The sequence below is a fragment of the Melanerpes formicivorus genome, unplaced genomic scaffold, assembly GCF_026170545.1.
Source record: "Melanerpes formicivorus ecotype bairdi unplaced genomic scaffold, bMelFor1.0.p_v2 SCAF_50, whole genome shotgun sequence".
Lineage (NCBI taxonomy): Eukaryota > Metazoa > Chordata > Aves > Piciformes > Picidae > Melanerpes > Melanerpes formicivorus.
This window is the reverse complement of record NW_027142402.1, coordinates 3,069,122-3,088,565: the sequence shown is the minus strand read 5'-3', so window position 1 is coordinate 3,088,565 and position 19,444 is coordinate 3,069,122. Positions and strand designations below refer to the sequence as shown.

Genomic DNA, 19,444 nt, shown 5'->3' with positions numbered 1-19,444 from the left:
TGTGAAACTTCAAACCATTTGCTTCAGTTCTTAAATATAGGAAGTGTTATTTGTTTCAAGAGTGATAGCAGGACTTACAGGATATGTAGTAAACTTAACATTTTCTTGGGCGGGGGGGGGGGAAAGGAGGAAAAAAAAGTCTAATTTTGCTTGTTTGGAGAAACGTAGCTGCCAATTGCAAGTGTGATTTGCTATAAACCTTTCTACTGGAAAGGAAATACTTTTTCAGTTGCCTGTGGATGGCTTTTAGGGGAAGAACTGTAATAGTGAATTTGTGGCAAAGTCTTGTGCTGGTAACAGCTGCTGAGGATTCATAGTAACCTTTACATGCCTCCTCTCACCCCTTCTGGTTTGCAGAGAATCAGAATGGTTTGGGTTGGAAGGGACCTCCAAAGGTCAGCTAGTCCAACCCCCCTGGAGCCAGCAGGGGTGTCCTCCTCTTTGCTTTATTTTTGTTCAAGTAGGTTATCTCCTAATACACAGATCCCTTATTTAAGAGACTGCTGACTGGGTTAGTGAGGAGGATGCAGTTCTTTGTGTCACACACTGGAGTAGTAAACATCTGACTCCATAGGCTGGGGTTCCCAAATGCTTGGGTACATTCAGCTTCAGGCTGGTCACTCTCATCTGCTGAGCTTCCCAACTGTGGGCTTAGCAGCCTGAGTCCAGGCAGCTGCTGCTCTGAGGCAGGTGCTGTGTGGTGGTGTTGACTGCAGCTCAGGTAAGTGCTTGTCAAGAGGCACTTGCTGCTAATGGGAAAACAAGGGTGTGGAGGTACTTTGAGATAAGTATCAGGAAATGCTCCTGCAGAATGCCTGGCAGGAGTTCTTCACAGTTTCTTGGAAATTCCTGTCTTGTCACATTCAGTCAGGAAAAGGAAGGTGTTGTAACCCCTGAAGTATGTAGGAAGAGTGTCTTTGAGCTCGCTGGCAAGCATCTGTGCCGTACACCGGAGCAAAGCGAACCTCAGGCTTTCACCTTTCTGCTGTTGCTTTAACTCTTATCAGCAGTTCTGGAAGCCAGAAGGAAGACCCTTTGTTTCATGAATAGATACCTGAATTCTACTTTGCTTCAGGGGAGCTGCATTCTGGTGCAGTTGCACCCCCAGGTTTCTTGAGACTCAGCTGCACATTGTGCTGAGGAGTGGGCTTGCAGTTCTGTGTTCCTTCTGAAGAAACATCTGCTCTGCTAGGTGTCTTAGAGAGCTAGGGCCTCTGTGGAAGTTTATCCCTTGCTCTCTTCCCCTTTTAAAGCTGCCTTCTGCAGTAAGGCTGGCAGCAGCTATATTAGCTCTTCACATTCCTCTCTGTCCTTTGTGCTGTTAGTTGTTTGCTTGATTTGAATAATTGATTTGCATGTGTAAAAAAGCCTTTCCTCCCCTAGATCTGTCTTCAATACACTGAGTGCAATAAAAATTCTGTTCCTGTGATGTCTGAACACGATGAAATGGTGCTGCCTCAGGCTACTTTGCTAACCTGATTTGCTTGGATAATATTAACAAAAATATGTTCCAGACATAAACTTTTATTTTCAGGTTGTGCCACGAAGCTGGCAGTGTGTTTTCTGATTGCATCATCCATGGTTGCAGAGCATTTTAGGGTCTGCATGTAGAAATGTGAAACCCTGAAGAAATCTTTCTGCTGCTTGAGTTACTCTGCATTTGTCTATAGTTAAGAGCAATTAGATGGTTTTGACAAACTGTGAGACCGTACAGTGTGGACCAGGGAGTGGAGAAGCTGACACTGTTAACTGAGATAATGAGTTCCATAAATTGTGGCCCAGTCTTTGTCTGATGGAGATTGAAGTTGCTTTCTATTTCAGTTCAGTAAGTTGCTGCATGACTGTTTTCATAGGTCAGTGCAGTGGCTCATCTTTGGCTTCAGGCTAACTGGGGAAGAGACATGTGGGGAAAACAAATTCATGCAGGTCAAACTTCTGCGATGAAGAGTCTGCATATTGTTTCATGTACCTGAAAAAGAACATATTTGACTAATCCTAATAAAATCTCCTTTTCCCTTCCCAGATAAATTTGAGCAGTTCTGGGCAATAAATCGAAAGCTCATGGAGTACCCTGCAGAGGAGAGTGGATTTCGATACATCCCGTTTAGAGTTTATCAGGTAGGAGACCATGCAATAAACCTGCTTCTACCAAACTCTGCCAGGTTCAAGTCAAACCTGTCAGGAGTAACCTTTTTCCCTCACCCACTGCATAGGCCACTGTTCCTGCTGCTGTTGTAAGGTGAGAGCAGTGGCATAGATCATGGATTGAGACCATAGAATGGCTTAGGTTGGGAGGGACCTCAGAGATCATCTGCTCCAACCGCCCCACCACAGGCAGGGACAACTCTCAATTAGAGTTGGTTGCTCAGGGCCTCATCCAGCCTGGCCTTGAACACACTCAGGGAGGAGGCATCCACAGCCTCCCTGGGCAGTCTCTTCCAGAGTGTTACACCCTCCTACTGAAGAACTTCTTCCTAAGATCCAGTCTAACCTCAGCTTCAAACCATTCCCCCTTGTCCTGTTGCTAGATATCCTTATGGAAAGTCCTTCTCCAGCCTTCCTGCAAATTCCCTTCAGGTATTGGAAGGCAGCTATAATGTCCCCCCCAAGGCTCTTCTCCAGGCTGAATAATCCCAGGTCCCTCAGCCTGTCTTCATAGCAGAGGTGCTCCAGCCCTTGGATCATCTTTGTGGCCCTCCTGTGAACTTGCTCCAACAGTTCTATGTCCTTCTTTTCTGACTGAGTACTTCACAATCCATGAGCACCTTTGAATCTTTTCTCAGGTTTAATACCACCAGGGCTCTCTTTTTCCCAGCAGTCTGTTTGGAGAGATATTCTTTGAAATCCTTACAAATTCATGGATTCAGAGAGTGGTTTGGGTTGGAAGGGACCTTGAATCAATAATGTTTCCTTAGTTTTTATGGTATTAAGGTCATGATGCAGTTAGGAATTGAGTATGGTTAAAAGCTTACACAAAATTCCTGTGGCTTCCTTGTAAAGGAAACAGTTCTGTGCTGGTTTGTCTTTGAAACACTTTCATCTGGGCATGTCTAAGTTTTGCACCTGTCACTACCAAAAAACCAGTCCTTTATCCACAGCACTGAATATTCTGGTACTCCTTTACAACAGACTTCAGTGACCCTACAAACCTGCACAGCCCTTACAATGGGACTGAAGGAACTTTTAATGTCACATTTGTACCATCATAGCGAAACCTTAGATTGAGAACGGAAGTCACTTATTCTGTCAGAGATCAGAGCAGATGGCAAGGCTTGTCTGAGCATCAGAAAGCATCTGTCAGGAAAAGTAGCTCACTCACAGCATTTTGTTTGGTTTTTGACTGAGTTGTTTGTTTGTTCTCTGGTGGGTGTGGGGGTGTTTGAGCCTTTTCATAGAAACCACGTAAGTGGGTTTGCCACATGGAGGCTTTGCTGTCTGAATAAGGTAGAGACCTTTAAGGGAAATTTTCTGTGATATCACATGATTTCATGCCAGTAAAGCTTGCTTTTGAAAAATTAAGCCTAATTCATCCATATCTATCCCTTCAACCAGCAGTACTTCTCTTGATTCTCATTATCTTTTCAATTGGAAGCCTTTGCTAGCTGTAGTTTAAACCCAAGCTATGTAACTAAGAGTACAAGACCAAACACCAATAAAGATTGGATGTGGCACTTGGTTTAGCTGATGTTGTGGTGTTAGGTCATAGGCTGGATTTGATGATCTCAGAGGTCTTTTCCAGCCTCAATAATCCTGTGATGCTGAGACAGCCTTTGGAGAGGTTAGTGTAGCTCATTTTCAGTAATGCCCCTCTGGATATTGCTAAGTATTTTCAGTATTGTTCCTCTTTCTTTGAGAAAAGACTGGATGCAGGTGTTTGTAGCTATTTTGGTTTGGTTTGTTGGTTTGTGCACTGATTGTTGCTCATCAGAAAAATCCAAGTACTGAAAGGGGTCTTTAGAAAGTGTTAAAAAGGGTGAGATTGCAATTTGATTTCAACAAGGTGCTCAACTCCTGTAGTTTTAACTTCATTTTACAGAGTGAGCTATGGTTAACTTAAACTGAGCAGTACTTAGTGGCAGACTTGCATATGCTGAAGTAACTGATCCTTGAGAAAAAGTATTCAGATGTGTTTAACCCCCACCCAACCCAGCATCATCTAACCTGGCCTTGAACACCTCCAGGGAGGGGGCATCCATGGCCTCCCTGGGCAACCTCTGCCAGTGTCTCTTCACCCTCACTATAGAGAATTTCTTCCTAATCTCCCTTCTAAATCTGCCCTCCTCAAGCTTCAATCCATTGCCCCTCATCCTATTGCTACAAGCCCTTGTAAAAAGTCCCTCCCAGCTTTTCTGTGGCCCCTTCAGGTACTGGGAGGCTGCTCTAAGGTCCCCTTGGAGCCTTCTCTTCTTTAGGCTGAACAGCTCCAGCCCTCTGATCATCTTCATGGCCTCCTCTGGACCTGCTCCAGCAGTTCCATGTCCCCCTCATGCTGGGAGCACCAGAACTGGATGCAGTGCTCTGGGTGGGGCCTCAGAAGAGCAGATCAGAAGGGCAGAGTCACCTCCCTTGTCCTGCTTCTTACAGTGGACATTTATTTCCTATGCACTTCCCAGTGTTGTAGACACTTACGGGTGCCACCACTTAAGGGGGATGGCAGCAGGTTGCTAGGTATTGCCTTCAGTGGGCAGAATTCCTCCTCTTGGTCTCCATGCCACCAAATTATTGGAAGGAAATTCTATGTAGGGAAGTGCCCAGATTGTGTTTTGGCAGTGTGAGGTGGATGAATTGGTTTTCCTTCAAAGAAATGTAGTAGGTTATGTTACCAACTAAGGAAAAATCAGCCTCAGCAGCAATTGCCTGTGACGTGCAGGAAAAAATGCATGCACTAAAGGGGGTTGATCTGCTTTGCACTAAAAGCTTGATGTTTTTCAAACCCCAAAGGCTCTTTCAATTGTAAAGTCTATTAAAATACATTTCTGAAGAATAATGTGAATCATATCTCGTGTGGCATCCAAATCTGATGGGGTGTGTGGGAGAAAAGAGATGGCAAAAAATGTAAGTGTCGTGCTTGAGTAAGTCAGAACTAAACCAACCACAGGTGGTTCTAAAAGCCCTTATCCAGCACCTCTTCTATGAAGTGCAGCAGCTCAGATTGAACCAGAATCCTGACATCTACTGTAGAAGGTAAAGATTGGCTATCACTAGGGATCAACTCATTTGCAGCTTGCAAAGTTTGCTGAGAGGTAGTGGAGATTTTCTTGCCAGCTGTCAGAGTCTAAACTGTGTCATAAGGAGCTTGCACCAGATGAGCCTTTGGCATAGGTGGAAACTTTTTCTACCAGAGATGGTTTGAAAATAGTAATTAACTTTGGGACACTTTGACTTGCATTTAAAAAAAGTGCCCCACTTGATCACAAGTATAAGCTGCTGTGTCTTCAGCTGGCACTTGCATGACAACTTCCTTACCTTTTTGCCTGTCACTTCACTAGTGGGTTTTTTTCACTTGCTCTTTAACAGCAAGGGAGAAAACCACAGTAATGTTTGGAGTATATTATGCATTTAAGAGGTGCTTTTCCTGCAGAGTGCTAGAGCTAGTTCAGCTGGAGGGCTTCTGCCCTGTGTTTGTAAGGCCAGCTGGCTTTGCACTTTCTACTTGAACAAACTGTAGGGCTGATAGACAGCAGGAAGTCTGCATCAGCCTTTGGCTCCAGGCACCATGATGGGGCATATTAGTCAGGCATGTAAGAGGAGTCTCTACGTGCTGATGGAGGCTACCCTGATGAACCAGTGGCTGCTGTCAATATTGCAGATGGAGTCTCAGTTGTTGCACACTTAGTGTGCACTCACTCCCCAAGTTTTGGTGTCTTGCTCATTCCCTGAGTATTGGTATCTTGTTCCTTCTCTGTGTCATTCTCACCCACTTGTTCTCTCCCTGTCAGTCATCCTTCTTTCCTCTGGAGCAGATGCCAGGAAGAAGTCGATGCCCTGTGAGTGTATAGGATTTAAAGCTGTCAAGAGCATTGCATTCTTGAGAGTAAGATTTATTGTTTTACAGAAAATGCATTCAAATTATCCATGACAAGCTCTTCTTGAGTCACAGGCTGGCTGTAGTGCGTTTGCCAGCCCAAAAGAAGATGATCTGGGATTGTTTGTTTGCTTGTTCCTTTGTTTGGGTACTGGGATGTGCCAGTGAGCATTTCCTGTCCCTCTTATTTTCTAAGTGTTTTGATTAGGTTATTAATTTTATTACCTAATTACATAATAGGCCTTAGCTTTGAATGAGTTTTTCCTATCACAGCTCCCTTAAGATGTTGTGATTAAGTCCCAGTCACAAGTTGTTATGATGTTTATCTGCCTTAGTAACGTGAGTGAAATTCTCCATGCTCACTGAAGCAGTGGTCAGATCCAGCACTTTGCTCTTTCTGTCAGAGTTGCACTACTGAGATGTCTACAGAGGTTTAAATGTCTGTTGTGACCTGTCCTCTAGAAACAGCCAGGTGGGAGGGGGAAATGAGATATTCTAAGACATTATTAGTGTCTGGCTCAATAAATGAATCAGAAGTTCCAGCGTGGCCCTCCCCAGGCAGCTGAAGGTGGTTTATTTGTATTTCCCCATTAATTGGCAGAGCTCAGATAATCACCTGCAAAACCCACTACAAATATGCAAATCAGCATCACAGTGTGGCCCCTGCCATGACACCCCAAACAGTTCTACTGTGTCCACCTGTACAGTTTTCTTGTAACACTGACTCCATCCTTGTATGGTAGGTTATTAAGATCTCTTTTTGTTTGGGCTGAAAAGCCTCCATTGCATTTTAAGGCTGAAGTTGTCTGGCTTCACCTCCAGTTTCCAGGCTCTGTTTTGCCTTGCACCTCTTTGAAGTCATCTGCCTTTCTAGCCCCCAAGTTGATTAGGGATGGTTTCAGCAGCTTCAGTTTTCTTTGTTAAACTGAATCCATTGAGCTCCTTGAGCCACTCACCATGAGGCTTGCTTAGCAGTGCTGAAGTTGGTTTTTAGTCATCTTCTCAAACACTACTTTGATAATCCTCAAGATTAATGTTGAAGTTTGGGAGACTTAGAGGCCAGAAGTTTATTTTTATAGGTATTTTTTTAGATCAAAAATGCTTGAGGCACTGATGGGATAGAGTAAGGCTGCTGCTTGACACTGCAAATCTGAAAATGCTTTGTGGAAGAAGTAGAAGTGGAAGGACTTAGCAAGCAAAAGAGCTAGAAAATAAACGTGCTGTTGACCTGAAGAGGGCAACACAACACAGCAGGTTTCAGCAGCATCTTGCTTAGTGCAAAATGTTCTTGACTAGACCTGTGTGTGATACCTTAATTAACTGGTGGTGGTTCTGTGTATTAAAAAATGATGTTTTCATAAAGGGCCTGTTGCAAATAGGTCAATTTATTTGTTGCAAGCTTCCTTTTACAAAGAGGAAGTTTGAGTGAATGTGAGAATGCTGTGAAATGCTGGTTGCTCTGTTTGTAACAGCTGTGCTCAGCTCGATTTGGTGCTGAAGAGGGGAAAAAAATGATCTCAGATTCCTCATCAGTTGAGTGCACAGAGTGGCTTATTCTAAGAACTGATGGTTCAGCACTGAAGGAACCCTAGCACACTTTCTCCAGTTTTAGATTACTTCAAAACCAAAGCTTCACAAATGAGAAGTTCTAAAAGCTTTTGTAGGCAAATATTTTCCCTAGTGTCTCATTACTGGGGAGAAAAAGAAAGCAAACAAAAGAAAACACTGTTGGCTCATGTCCAGCTTCTCATCCACCAGGACCCCCAAGTCCTTTTCTGCAGGGCTGCTCTCAATTTCATCATCCCTCCAGCCTGGACTGGTATTTAGGATTGCCCCAACCTAAGTGCAGGACCTTAACGCTTTGCCTTGTTGTACCTCCTGATCTTCTCCTCAGCCCACCAATCCAGCCTGGCCAGGTCCCTCTGGATGGCATCTTTCCACTGCATTGCTTTATAGTACTGAATGTGGAGGTAAATAAGTTGATGTAAATGTTCCTGCAACAAATTGGAATGTAAACCATGAGGTCTGGATTCCTGTGGCTCCCATTTCCCTAAACTGTTTTATGAAGTTAATGCTCTTGTATATTTATATATCATCTTAAGTGTGTTAGGGAAATTAATTATGTATGGAATTAGAAATAATTGCACTTTTCACCACAACATTGAGTATTAATTCTGCAGCATATGAATATGTTGAGAGGCTGGGATGAAGGCAGTGCCTCGCAGAGCTGCTGCTCGGTCTTGTAAAGTAGCTGCAGCGCTGCCTTTCTTCTGCTCGCTCAATCATTTTGCTTCTCTGTTTCGCTTGTTTCAGCCAGCACAATCTGATTTGCCACTTTCACAGCACATTTGTTACCTGCTCAGCTGCTTATTATGTAGCAAGGGGGTTTTCTTGCTGCCTGAAATTTACACTCCTGAGCTGTGTTCCTCTCAGACTGGGGATGCTCCTGGCTGCGTGCCTGTGTGACCTACTCTGGGTGCTCCTGCTCTGGCAAGGGAGTTGGCCTCGATGGTCTTTCAAGGTCCCTTCCAACCCCTAGCATTCTGTGCTTCTGTGACTGTGCAAATTAATGCTTCAAAATACTAAATAGCTCATGTGAACAACAAATATGCAGGCAAGTGCAGAAAAAAAGGGACTGCTGTGGATATTGGCCAGGTATTTGTACAGAAATCATTTGCAGCCTTAATTTCACTTCTAAAATGGATTTGATCTGTTTGAGTTGCACTCTCCATTGCAGGAACTAACTGCTGGGGTTCAGCTTTGCTTTTGTTGAAGACAGGATGAGGGGTAATGGTTTGAAATTAGTGAAGAGGAGATTGAGACTGGATGTTAGGAACAGGTTCTGCACCATGAGGGTGGTGGAACACTGCAGTAGGTTGCCTAGGGAAGCAGTTGAGGCCCTGCCCCTGGAGATATTCAGGGTCAGTCTCAACAAGGCTCTGAGCAACCTGATCTAGTGGAGGATGTCCCTGCTGACTGCAGGGGGGTCAGACTAGATGACCTTTGGAGGTCCCTTCCAACCCAAACCATTCTATGGTTTGTGATAGGAAGCTTAGAACACTGAATGTTTGGACAAGAATTAGAGGTCTCTCTACATACAGTTTTGCCTATAAAGCTTTTGATTATCTGCTGTGATTCCCAGCTTATGCAGCCTGCAGGCACCCCAGTGGTGCAGAGTGGGGAATGTGAGTTGGGCTACAGCTGCTGGTGGGCTTCTTCAGTGTGTAGTCACCTGTTTGTTTTCTGAATGATAGTCAGTGTTTGCCCTGCTATTGAAATGTTTTTCTCCCTGCGTCTCTGATGCTGTTTGCTGGCTTGTTTGGACCCCCTGATGCTAGCTGCTTGCACATGTAAAAGCTCTCTCTGCTGTGGGATTTTATTTTTTAATTCAGTGGTGATTTTTGAATTCTTTTTTCCCAGGAGGCAGTCAGAGGTTTCTGTTGACCTTATTCTGCAGGTATCAGGATATGGGAAATGAGTTTAAAGGCCAAGGAACCTCTCTGAATACATGACTGGTTTCTGAATTAAAGTCAAAATATGGAGGGGTTGAAGCAACTGTAGATAACTTCATTCAGATCCCAAAACTTGGGCTAAGAGGTAGGGCAAGTCCAGGAGGGTCACTGTAGGCTAGGTTCTCAGAACTTGCTTCATCCTCACACCCAGAAATATTTCTTCCCCATTCTGACACAAGTTCTTTCCTACCTGAGTTTATTGGTGATTGTCAGTTCAATTCCATTGAATCTTTCTCTGATGTCCTACCTGTCTAGTTTCCAGCCAGTGGGGGCTTTTTCTTTTGAAACAAACCAAACCCACCCCCCTGGAAACATTCCTTGTGCCATTTCCACAACTCAGTAGTTCTGGTGGAACATTAAGCAGAAAAGAAGCCAAAGATGGCCAGAAATGCCAGGAGGAAAACTGCATTTTGGCACCAGTGTATGAGCTGAATTTCTGATGGGGCTTTGTAGTATCTCGCTTCCAGACAAGCACAGCATTGTGATGGTTGTGTGACTACAGCAATCCATCATCTTTTCAATTAGTCACTTTTTCATTGTTCATTGAGGCTTTTAACTGGAAACATTTCTCCAAAGCAGAGTATCTGAGAAAATCTATGGAAAAGGTACTTAGGAGTAAATATTTATGAGCATTTATACAATTCTGTATTCCAGAGGCAACTTTTGTAGCAAAGATTCATAGAATGGGTTGGGTTGGAAGGGACCTTGAAGATCATCCAGTTCCAACCCCTCTGCCACGGGCAGGGACACCTCCCACTAGCCCAGGTTGCTCAAGGCCTCATCCAGCCTGGTCTTGAGCACCTATATGGAGTGGGCATTCACAACCTCCCTGGGCAACCTGTGCCAGTGTCTCACCACCCTCACTGTCAAGAATTTCTTCCTAATCTCCAGTCTAACCCTGCCCTCCTCGAGCTTCAATCCATTCCCTCTCATCCTATCACTACAGCCCTTGTAATAACTCCCTCCTCAGCTTTCTTGCAGCCCCCTTCAAGTACTGGAAGGCTGTTCTGAGATCTCCCTGGAGCTGCCTTTTCTCCTGGCTGAACAACCCCAACTCTCAGCCTGGAGATCCCATAGGGGATGTTCCCCAGCCCCCTGATGATCTTGTGGCCTCCTCTGGGCCTGCTCCAGCAGTTCCATGTCCCTCATGCTGGGAGCACCAGAACTGGATACAGTACTCCAGGTGTGGGTCTCATGAGAGCTGACCAGGGCAGGAGAATCGCCTCCCTCATCCTGCTGGTCAGACTTCTTTTGCTGCAAACTCTTATTATTACTTCTGAAACTCCTTGGTTGAGTTTAGATCAGTTTAAACAAAATGATAAGTTTCAATTAGGAGAGGTTTTGTTAGTGTAAAGTGGTTCTGTGCAAAACAGCAGAGACTATGAAGCTGACAAGTTAAGGAAGGTCGGATGGAGTTTGTAGGGAGGTCTCAAGCTTTAGAGTTTTTAGGAGGTGCCAGCTTATGGAAATTGTAAGGCATTTTTTATTCCCTTATTTATTTATGCTTTGCTTTGTGGATCCAATATGCATGGCAACTTCTGTTTGTTGAAGTACTGACACAGCAGCAGAGGGGCATGTAGGCAGAAAAGCCAAATCTCTTCCTCTGGATGGAAACGCCAGTGCCTGTGATTTGCCCAGACTGAACCCCCAGCAGTTCAGGAGTTATGTTTTGCATTTTAAAATGCATCCTGTGTAAAAAGAACTGACTAATTGAATTGTGGATTCCATGCAGTGTTTGATGTGCTGTTGATTCTGAAAAGGACCAGGCAAGCTGGCTACCCTTTCTTTGGCAGGATGATAGGGAAGAAAGAGTTTTAATTGCTAGCATGACATGCATCTATGTCCTGGGAGCCTTTCTGCTGCCTTAAAGGTCCTCTTAAAACTTTCCCTCACCTAGAACTCTTCGGTATGCCTGGATAGGTAATTCTTTTTCTCACTGTAATTTTGTTTTCACTGTCACTTTCCTGTCTCTGTTACTGTTTCCACTTTCTTTAAGGAGAGCAAAGTCCTCATTTGTTCTGCAAAGCACAAGAGTTGTGGTGCTGTGTAGTTGTGTAGTTAAGACTGAGAAGTTTCACTTGCAGTAAGTCAGTCTAAATTTCTAGGAGATATTGAAGCTGAATGTTTGGTTCCATAAACCCCCCAATGATTTGAGATGGAACTGGGGACCTGTTTGGTGTGAAATGCACTGCAAATGTGGGGCCAGGGGGTTTGGGTTTATATCCTTATGTATTTGGTGGCATTGCCTTTGTAGATCTGTCCCCAACTTCCTGATTGACATCCTTTGTGTCATAGATTCATGTAATGGTTTGGGTTGGAAGGGACCTTGAAGGTCGTCTAGTTCCAACCCCCTGCCATGGGCAGGGACATGTTGCTCATGGCCTCATCCAACCTGGCCTTGAACGCCTCCAGGGAGGGGGCACTTATGACCTCCCTGGGCAACCTGTTCCAGTGTCTCCCCACCCTCACTGTCAAGAATTTCTTCCTAATCTCCAGTCTAAATCTGCCCTCCTCAGGCTTCAATCCATTCCCTCTCACCCTGTCACTAGAACCCTTTGTAAAAAGCCCCTTCCCAGCTCTCTCCTAGGCCCCTCTCAGGTACTTACATCCTGCACATGCATCCAGCACCTGAACAGCTCACAGCTAGGTTGGGGCTAGACTGTACAATCAAATTAATTTTCAAAGCACTATATCCTGCCCAAGCTGTGATCATCTTAGTAGGAAACAGTGATGGATACTGCTCAGGCCTGATGGCAGTTAACAGTGCCACAGTGGTGTCTTTGTGGGTTAGGTCATAGGTTGCACAGCTTTGCACTGTTGATTAAGCAAATGCTGTACAAAACACAGCATTATATAAGCAGTTACTCACCTTGGCCATTCCTTCATGTGGTGGTGTAGTAAATGCTGGAGCAGAAAGCTGTAGTCAAGTTGAGCTGCTCCTACTAACTAGCACACTTCAAAAGGAGTGCTGCTAAGCTTTTCCTGAAATGATTTCTGACTAAGAGGCTTTGAAAAATTACCCTATAAACATTCTAACTGCAGGATGGGACTTTTCTTTTGACTCTCTCAAGGCCTAAAGCATCTGCTTGCAGGAGAGGGGTGAAGTGTAAGCATGCTGGGCTAATACCCTGCCTGTAGGATTCTATTTGTGGACAACAAGCTTTGTCTAAACAACGTGCAGTTCCTTTTATCATTTTAACATTGATGGAGAGCAGGGATTTCTATTTACATTACCACATCTGTGGTGCTCAACACTTCAAATGCAAAGTTGAATTCATTTGCTGTAATGCTTCCTGATAGCAGCTGAGGCTATTGCTTTGCAGCACTCAGCAGCGATGTGGGGGATTTTGGAGAGCCCATCCTTGGCTTTTCCCTCTTGGCAATAAATTATTGCAATGAGAAATAAATTGGTTGTCATTTATTAATAAATAATTAGAAACTGCAGCACTCACTTGGGAAGTTCTCCTCTTTAAAGTTTGTTGGTAATGATCACCTTTGCCTGCATCTTTTTTTTCCTGGTGTTAACTTCCACTTCTGCTGCTTCAGTGAGGAACTGGTCCAGGGCTGAAAAACTTGTGAGCAGATTGAATGTTCTCTTTCTTTGCAGGCATGAGCAGTGGGCATCTTCCTGTTGGAAATACTCCACAGGATATCTGAGGAGACTTGTTTTGTCCCTTGACTCTTGAGTGGGTCCAGAGGGGGCCACAATGGTAATCAGAGGGCTGAAGTTGGGACTGTTCAGCCTGGAGGAGGGAAGGCTTCAGGGAGACCTTAGAGCATCCTTCCAGTATTTGAATGTGGCTACAGAAGAGCTGGAGAGGGATTTTTTTGACAAAGGCATGGAGTTATAGGACATGGGGTCATGCCTTCAAACTGGAAGAATCTGGATTTAGTTGAGACATTAGGAAGAAATTCCTCCCCATGAAGGTGGTGAGGCACTGGAGCAGGTTGCCTAGGGAAGCTGTGGGTGCCCCCTCCCTGGAGTTGTTCAAGGCCAGTTGGAGAGGGTCTTGAGCAACCTGGTTTAGTGGAAGGTGTCCCTGCCCATGGCAAGGGGGTTGAAATTAGATGATCTTAAAGGTCCCACCCAAAGCCTCCTATGATTCTATGAAATGGCAAACTCTTGGCAGCTGTGATTTAGACTTCTGTCCATTAGTGTTGTTTTAAATAAACTCAGTGGAAATCTGTTTGGTTCTAACAGTGCTTTAGGGGATTTTTTTCCTGTCTTTTTTTAATGTTTTGAAGCTACACTTCTGCTCTGCAATGTGCCAGAGTTCACTGCTCAAGTGTGGATCTGTCTGAGGTGGATCCTGCTGGCTGTGTGCCTCCCATCATTTTTCAGGCGTTTCATTAGCACTGTTTGTATCTGCACTCTGCTGCCCTCGGGACACAGAGAACTGACTGCAGCAGCTACTCAGCTCCTTCTGATCAGCCACAAGAAAAACTGGGAGAAGACAATTTTTCCATTTTTGGAGTCTGTTGGCAAGAAGTAACAAGCAGCCGTGTGTCAACAGCTCTGCCCTGTACTGCCCTGGAATTACTTTGAGGTGCTCTACCACTCCTTGCTGTGCTGTTCCAGAGAGGGTGAATGACAATTAAGTTGTCATGGTTAATCCACTGCTTGTGGCTCTTCATGTAGGTAGGTAGGTAGGTGACAAGAGATCACATCTGAACTTCCTTTCAAAATGAATTTGTAACTTTTCAGGTTTTTCCACTCTCCTTGGTTGGTTTGCTTTGGTTTCCCCCCCCCCTCCAAAAGCCTGCACCAGAAGATACAATCCTTCTTGGTGTGGTGGTGTTTTGTTTCTAGTTTGTTTCTAGGAGCCACTTTCTAAGTGGTAGGGAACTATATCTGGCAAGACAGTGACTTGTGTTGCTTCTTCCAGTTCAGACAGTGTATGGTCCAAGTGGAACTGAGTTGAGCCCAGTCACCCAGAGTGCAGCCCATGTGAGCTGCTTCCTGGAGTCAGCTGCTAGCAGAAATCTGTCAGCAGCTGTTCAGAGCTTGGTTAAAAATTGTGATGTGGTTCAACAAGAGTTTTTTAACTTCTGTTTTCTGGCTCTCACTTTGTGAGGAGGTTGTCAGGAAAAATAAGTCTTATTCTGTCCTTTCAGTATCCCTGGAGGTGTTCAAGAGGGGATTGGATGTGGCACTTGGTGCCATGGTCTAGTAGTCATGAGGTCTTGGGTGACAGGTTGGGCTTGATGATCTTTGAGGTCTTGTCCAACCTTATTGGTTCTATGGTTCTATGAATATCAGATGACACTGTTTTATTCTGATCCTCAAGGGAAGGGATTATCTTAACATAACCATTAAAAAAGCGTATCTGTAGGTCTCCTGAGGTACTTTGCTTGAGCAGAGTGGGAGAATCACCTGTTGCAGCCTCCTGTTCTGTCTTATTTTCTGCCTGTCTCAAATAGTAGCACTACATATTTGTATGGACCTTAAATTGTTGCTTTTGTTACTTTTGTTATTAAACCAGGCCACAACAGAGAGACCTTTTATACAGAAGCTATTTCGACCAATTGCTTCAGGAGGAGAGTTGCATACTTTGGGAGATCTGCTAAAAGATGTCTGTCCTAGTGCTATCACCCCTGAAGGTATTGTAGTGATGACTTTTGTCCAATAAGTTAATTTTTCTGCATATTTATTGCTTGTGGGTTGTTTCTGCAGGAAAAAAAATGGCTTCTGAAGGTCAAATAGCTTGTGGTCACCTGTTTGAATTTCATGACACTAAAATCCATCCTCTTGGGGCCTTTCTTGGTATATTCAAATTCCTGTTCTTGTGCTTGGTCTTAATCTGCAATTTCTCTTCTAGTCAAGACTGTAAAGCAATGTTAGAACTAAAGAGAATGCAGTATCACAGGTATATCAGAAAGTGATGGCAAACTGGTTTCCACATCTGGGCATTCAGACTTGATTTGATGCTCTCCCAGCTCAGACCTACTTCATTGTGCTAAGCAAAGTAAGAAAGAAATGAAAGCTATCCTTAAAGACCTAACAGATATCAGTGGAGCAAGCAGTTTTCACTCTTGTTTTCAGAAAGTCATTTAGGTCTTTTTCCAGGACTGGTGAATAGAATAGAATAGACCAGACCAGGTTGGAAGAGACCTTCAAGATTATTGTGTCCAACCTGTTATCCAGCACCACCTAATCAACTAACCCGTGGCACAAAGCACCCCATCAAGTCTCCTCCAGAACACCTCCAACGATGGTGACTCCACCACCTCCCTAGGCAGTCCATTCTCATGGGCCATCACTCTGTGTAGAATTTCTTCCTAACCTCCAGCCTAAACCTCCCCTGGCACAGCTTGAGACTGTGTCCTCTTGTTCTGGTGCTGGCTGCCTGGGAGAAGAGACCAACCCCCACCTGGCTACAATCTCCCTTCAGGTAGTTGTAGACAGCAATAAGGTCTCCCCTGAGCCTCCTTTTCTCCAGGCTAAGCAACCCCTGATCCCTCAGCCTCTCCTCACAGGGCTGTGTTCCAAGCCCCTCTACCAACTTTGTTGCCCCTCTCTGGACACGCTCCAGCAGGTCAACCTCCTTCCTAAACCGAGGGACCCAGCACACTCCCTCTGCCCCCCCCTTGAGCAAAATGCATCAGTGACAGTGGCTGCATCTTTTTGTCAGTACAACATAGTCAACACAAGCTTCTCTTCCCCTCTGTTTTTTTCCATCTGCTCAACTTCTTTCCTTTTCCCCCTCTGCTTTTCTCTTTCCCAGTGACTTTTCATTGCACTGGAAGCTTCACAGTCATTGTGGTGATTGCTTGTCTGTGGTGACATCCTTAAGTGTGCCTTGTGCCGTGGGAACGCAGAGGATGTATGCTTTTCAGACTCAGCCATATATGCAAGCTGTTCCTGCTGCCAGATACTTAGGGACCACCACAAGAAGAGGGAGGGAAGGCTTTCAAGAGCCACCCACAGTGTCTATATGCCTTTGCTTTAAGAGGCATGGATACAATTAAGGCTCTCTTTTAACCATGCTGAGAAGAAAAAATATTTCAATGAAGCAAACCCCTCCTGTCTGTGTGGAGTGAGCACAGAGACTGATCAGCAGCTCTGGAAAACATGAGGCAGAGAACAGTGTCAAAAGTAGAGCAGGTTGAATAGTGACATTAAAACCCTGATAGTGAAAATGGTCTTGGTAAAACACTGTGTCAATATCACTCTGGCTTGCTGCAGACTGTGGGTAACTGTTTAGATACTGTGTTTGATTTAAATTAGCTTACAGAGCTATTTATTCAAGGCTTTTATTGTTTGTTGAAGTGCTCAGAAAGATAACTTGAGCAATGATTACCCCAAACCATAGCTGTCCTCAAACTGGACCTTTGTTTAATTATGGATTCATAGAATGGTTTGGGTTGGAAGGGACCTCCATAGGTCATCCAGTTCATGATAGATGTCTTGTTTGTTTTAATATGAAACACCCATTCATGAGGGCTCCAGGCTTAGAATCAGATTCTTCAAATTATTCATGCTCCAGCTTGTAAACTTGGTGTCTGATCTTTCTTTCCTCGTGCTTGTGGATGCCGCTTGCACAGACAAAAGTTGATCCTTTAATTGAACAGTTCTTGTGTGGTAAAGTGGAATTGTCAGCAGTAGTTCCAGCTCCAGAAAATGAAGCTGTCTTTTGCATCACTTGGGAGTTACAATTTGTGAGAGGATGCAGTGTGCTGTGCAGGATCAGGCTATGATGGAGCTTAATATTGTCTGTGCTGGCTGTGGTCTCTGAGGCTGCATAGTTGTAGTTTCTGTGCAGGTAAAGAAGAGATGTTAGGAATAAGTAGTTGCCTGCAAATATAGCACAAGGTCACACTGCTGGTATGGTAGAACAGAGTACTCTTGGGTATTCTTCCCCAAACTGCTGAATATCAATTATGTGTGCCTGAAGGAGGTAGCCCCATGGCTGTTCTTTCCCTGCTGTCTGATAACTCTGTCTCACTGAGCTGAGGTAGATTAGGCTACCTGCTTCCAGCAACAGGTAGCCCAATGTCATTTGTGACAGATACATAAAACTGGTTTGTGTCTGTTGCAGCATTTCCTCATGGGTTTGTGCAGCTGATGATAGGTGCTCCTGCTGCCAATTCAGGGGCCTTTGCTTCCAGAGGTGGTGATGGCAGTTCTGAACTTCAGAGTCTGTACAATTTGAAGGGAAAAAAAACCCAAACCACCAAAACCAAACAAAAGCAACCTAAAACATGTGAATAATTCACAGCAATTGGAACAAACTGAAACAAAACCCCCAACCAACCAAACAAAAAATCCCTCCAACAACCAAAACCCAACAAACAAACTCAAAACAAGAAAAAAACCAGCCCCCCAAACAAAATTAAACACAAAACCAACCAACAAACTCAAACAAACCCCCCCAACCCCCAAAGAAATGAACCAAAGAATAACAACAGGCCCCCCCAAAAAACCCCAACCACCACCCAAACCCAACACCCCAAAAAACCTCCAAAGCAAACAAACAAGCAAGAGCAAACAAAAAAACCCCAACCCAGAGCAAGCAGAAGGGAAATCAGAAAGAGATGTTTAGTAGTCATTTATGAAGTTCCTGTGGAAGAACATCCTAATCTTGTAAACAGTTCATTTAGGAGTGGTGACTCATCTTCTGAGGAGGAGATGAACACAGTGTGGTCTTCTCTGACTGCAGAGCAACAACTGGAAGAGTTCAGCATAACGCAGTGAAGAGGGGAAGGGTTAAAATGATAGAAAGCAGAGTTGTGCTGGGGTGGGGAGAGAGACCTCTTTCCTCTTCCAGACCCCCAAGTGGAAGGCGTTGTGCGTAACGCGAAGGTAGAAACTGGGTGTAATGCAGAAGGAAAGCGTTTTCTTCCCCTGCTATCATGTCTAAACAATTCTGGATGCAATTTGAACTTGCCAGTGTTGTTGAAGTCTTCATAAAACTTGTTTTGATTTTTGTCCCATGCTTCCTTGAAGGCTCAAATGGTAAACATTTGGCCATAATGACGCAAACAGTAGGCTATCAATCAGTCCCAGTTTTCACAGCATTGTTGCTCATTCAGAAAAGCTGTGTGAGCTGACCTCTTTCTATAGCAGTGTCATTAGTTCTTTCAGAAATAAAACAGGGATCAAAAAGACTTCCAGGGCTGCTGCTTTATTTTTCATCCCCCCCCCCCTTCTCTTAAGACTTTGCTGTCCTGAATGATCCTGTAAAATTAGAGATCAGCTGTTTCCCATTAACCCTCAGAGTGTGTTTTTCAATGTATGCTGTATGAGAGGCTGCATATTAATTGGGTTTGTTCTCCTTCAGTTTTCTAAGCTTTGTCCCTCCAGTAAATTAGTCAAACAGAAAACTGAATTTGGGTTAGATTTGCCATTTGGGCTCCTAATTTTGATGCAGTGCAATGGAAAGGGTAAAGGTATGTGGTGTGAATGTCTTTGGATTGACATGACACATAACTGGGCTTGTCCTGTCTGAGGTCAAATTAGCTGGACCTGGGCTTTACCTTGGGAGCTGCACAGCATCACCCTGGTCCTTGCTGCTCTAGTGGTGAGCAAATTTAGGAAGCTTTTGCTTCCCCTATCTACCTATTAAGTTTGGCTCCTTATAGTTTCTGCGATCTGGTCTCAGTGAGGTGGAGGCACAGTGCTGAATTACTTCTCCAGGCCACCTAACTATAGGAATATAACTAGCCCTGGTCACTGTTGGTGTATGGCTTGAAGTTTGATAAGCCCAAATGCTGGGCTGTGCACCTAGGATGGAGTAAAGCTGGGCACAAGCATGAATTGGGGAAGGAGTGGCTGGAGGGCAGCCTTGCAGTAAGGGATCTGGGAGTGCTCATTGGCAGCAGGTTCAACAGGAGCCAGCAGGGTGCCCTGGCTGCCAGGAGGGCAAACCACATCCCAGGGTGCATCAAACACCAGCTGGTCAAGAGG

The 19,444-nt window shown here is 44.6% G+C and overlaps 1 protein-coding gene across 2 annotated transcripts in view; it reads left to right on the top strand.

Moving 5' to 3' along the window:
- The window catches only part of ATG5 (autophagy related 5), a 41,675-nt gene that overhangs the window by 10,497 nt on the left and 11,734 nt on the right, over positions 1–19,444 (top strand). For both annotated transcript variants that reach the window (XM_068160469.1, XM_068160470.1), the window contains exons 6-7: positions 2,024–2,118; positions 15,021–15,138. In XM_068160469.1, coding sequence (XP_068016570.1) covers positions 2,024–2,118; positions 15,021–15,138 — 213 coding nt within the window. The remainder of the gene's footprint in view (positions 1–2,023; positions 2,119–15,020; positions 15,139–19,444) is intronic.